General features: G+C 32.8%; 1 protein-coding gene across 1 annotated transcript; it reads right to left on the minus strand.

Annotated features, from left to right (window-relative positions):
• LOC107620966 (uncharacterized serine-rich protein C215.13-like) lies at window positions 845–3,028 on the minus strand. The gene is made up of 2 exons (XM_016323036.1): window positions 2,824–3,028; window positions 845–1,530 (listed from the first exon to the last, which is right to left on the minus strand). Exons 1-2 carry the CDS (start codon window positions 3,026–3,028, stop codon window positions 845–847), a joined length of 891 nt encoding a protein of 296 aa, XP_016178522.1.

Genomic DNA, 3,263 nt, shown 5'->3' on the forward strand with positions numbered 1-3,263 from the left:
TGTTGGAAATGGATAAGATTGGTGGCAGTTTAAATACTCTTACCTTTGCAAATTTAACCCTGTATGGATTAGTTAAGACCCTAGACTTGGATTCCTACAAATTTGGAGATCAAAATTACCTAGAGGATTCATATTTCCTTATGTAGTTTTTATTTGGAAGTGTTATCCTACTAAGAGCCTTCAGATTCTCACCCGTTATTGTTATCATGTTTTTTAGATATAGGACGCAACGCACCTCAGTGAGAGAGTGCAAAATTCAGGTGGTGAAGCAAAGAGGATTATTTTGAGATTTATTTTGGCTCTAGAGTTTTCTCTCCTTTTAAAATGTGTTGTTGTATAACTTAAATTCCTCTTAGAGGCTTTTGTTGGAGAGATAGGTTGTTTATTTTTTATATCTCTAGTATTGTAATATTCTAGCCGGTCTTTCTTCGCGGGTCGAGACTAGTGACTGTTATGTATCTTCACTTGAACTTATGAATATATATTTCGCTTTTGTATATGACATTTATCACTTTAACACGTCTGTGTGGATTTAACGGTTTTTAGTATTTATTTTCTTTACGGGCTCCTAGTTATAATGTTATCCTTCTATCACTATATATGTATTTTCTTTTCTAAGTGTCGTAATGCCTCACCACCGTTAATTTACAACTATAGTGTAAAGTTCTGTGTGGTAGGGCATTACAGTTGGACAAATTACAGGGCTAAAAATCTAAGAATAATCCATGCCCTCAATTTGATGACATCTATTTGCTACCAGACGTGTCTTATATTTTAAAATAGAGTTATCCGGTGAACGTTTTATAGAAAACAACCATTTTATGATTGTAGAATTAGGTGGTGGCTACACAAGATGCCATGTTTTATTTTTTATTAAGGCATTATATTCCTCTTTCATGGCTTGAAGCCAATGAGAGGAATTCAATGCTTGAGGCACAGACTTAGGCATATTGTTAGTCAAATCATAATTGGAAGTATAGGTAAGAAAAGACTTTGGATTTGTAATACCAGATTTAGACCTAGTGACCATGTGATGAGTGTTCAGATATATGGTTGCAATAGTAGTAAGTGACTTTAGTAGTTGAATTTTTGAACCAGAAGTTGGTACAATAGAGGAATGAGAAGATTGCTGAGGGCATGAAGAATCAATTTGAGAGTGTGAAGATGAACTTGATCGCTTAGGAGAACTGTCTGAGGTAGCTGATGATGATAGGTCAATAGTAGATGTGGTTGCAATAGTAGTAAGTAGCTTTAGTAGTTGAATTTTTGAACCAGAAGTTGGTACAATAGAGGAATGAGAAGATTGCTGAAAGTATGAAGAATCAATTTGAGAGTGTGAAGATGAACTTGATCGCTTAGGAGAACTATCTGAGGTAGCTAATGATGATAGGTTAATAGTAGTAGTAGCAGTAGTAGTATCAGTAGTAGTAGCAATAGTAGCAGTAGCAGCAACAGTTGTAGTAGTAGTAGTAGCAGCAGCAGCAGCAGCAGTAGTAGCAGTAGTAGCAGGTTGACTTATAACAGAAGGTACTTGAGAAATAGAAATATTAGAAATAGGAATTTGAGGTATAATAACAGATTCATATGCAGAAATATACTTAGCAGTAGCATAATCAAATTTAACAAAAGAAAATAAATAGGGAAAAATTTGTTCATCAAATATCACATTCCTTGCTACAATAACTTTGCCATCTTATTTCAAACATTTAAAACCTTTTGAAAAAGGTATATAACCTAAAAATATACACTATTCAAACCTAAATTCTAATTTAGTTTTATTAAAAGGCCTTAAATGTGAGTAACAGGTACAACCAAAGACTCTGATAATAGAGTAATCTGGTTTGATGCCGTGAAAGATTCCATATAGTGACCTTATATTCAAATTTTTAGTAAGGAATCTATTGATTAAAAATGTTGCAGTAAGGAATGCATCCTCCCAATAATGCATTGGCAATTTTGTAGTAGCTAAAAGTGTTAAGTCCATCTCACAAATATGTCTATGCTTTCTCTCTACAACACTTTGTTGTTGGTGAGTATGAGGGCATGACAATCTGTGAATTATGCCATTAGATTATAGAAACACTCTGAAATCAGTGGACAAATTTTTTTTTGCATTATAAGATTGGATAGCTTTTAAATTCTTACCAGTTTGTTTTTACATCATTTGTTTATATTGCTGAAAGATAGAGAAGACCTGGGGCTTTGTAGTTAAAAGATAAATACATGTGTATCTAGTGTAGACATCAACAATGCTTAGATAATATTTAAAGTCAGATCTAGAAGTAATCGGGGCAGGCCCTCAAACATCCAAGAAAACAAGTTGTAGAGGTGCATTATAAGTGGAATCCGAATATTGAAAAGGGAGAGAATGCATTTTGCCTTTACAGCAGGATTTACAAACAAAAGAATCATGAATTTTATTATTCAAGAGATGAATATTATAGTGTTTAAGAACAGACGCTACTGTTATTGATGAGTAGTGGCCTAATCTTTTATGCCATAATTTTATATTTGTCTTACATGAGGCTAAAAATGCATTAAAATCAGACTTCACATGACTTGGTTTAGAAATACAAAATTGATCAAAAACATATAAGCCATTTCTAAGTTGTCCTTGAAGAATAATTTTTTTGGAATCCTATGATTTAACAACACAGTGAAATAGGTGAAATTTGAAGAACACATTGTTGTCTAGGAAAAATTTTAAAATACTTATTAAATTCTTTGCAAGAGAAGGGACATGTAACATATTTTTTAGTATAAAAACTTTATTTGTATGATGAGTAGCGAAATATGAATAACCAGTTCTATGAATAGGTAAACCTGAACCATCAGCAATGTAGAGTTGATCTGGTCCTGTATAATCTAATGAAGAGATTAAATTTGAAGCATCATGAGTGAGATGGTGACTAAAACCAGAATTTGGATACCACGATAACTCTTGATTTGAAGTTGAATTTGCAAGAAATGATTGAGGTTGATGAAAGGATGCTGAAGGAGGTGGTGGTTGATTGAATGAAGGTCTCATGGATGATTGAATTGAGGAGGATAAGCCTTGGTAATTATGATTGTTAGAATATGTGATAAATATATTCTGACAGATTTTGTATATCATCTTTGTTAAGTGTATATTTAGTTTCCTGATTTATAGCCTGATTAGGTTCCTTAATTATAGCCTAATTATACTCTTCTATGTAGTATATATAAACAGACTATTCTAATGAAATAGGCAAGGGATTAATCTCTTTCATGGTATCAAAAGC

The sequence above is a fragment of the Arachis ipaensis genome, chromosome B10, assembly GCF_000816755.2.
Source record: "Arachis ipaensis cultivar K30076 chromosome B10, Araip1.1, whole genome shotgun sequence".
Taxonomy (NCBI): domain Eukaryota; kingdom Viridiplantae; phylum Streptophyta; class Magnoliopsida; order Fabales; family Fabaceae; genus Arachis; species Arachis ipaensis.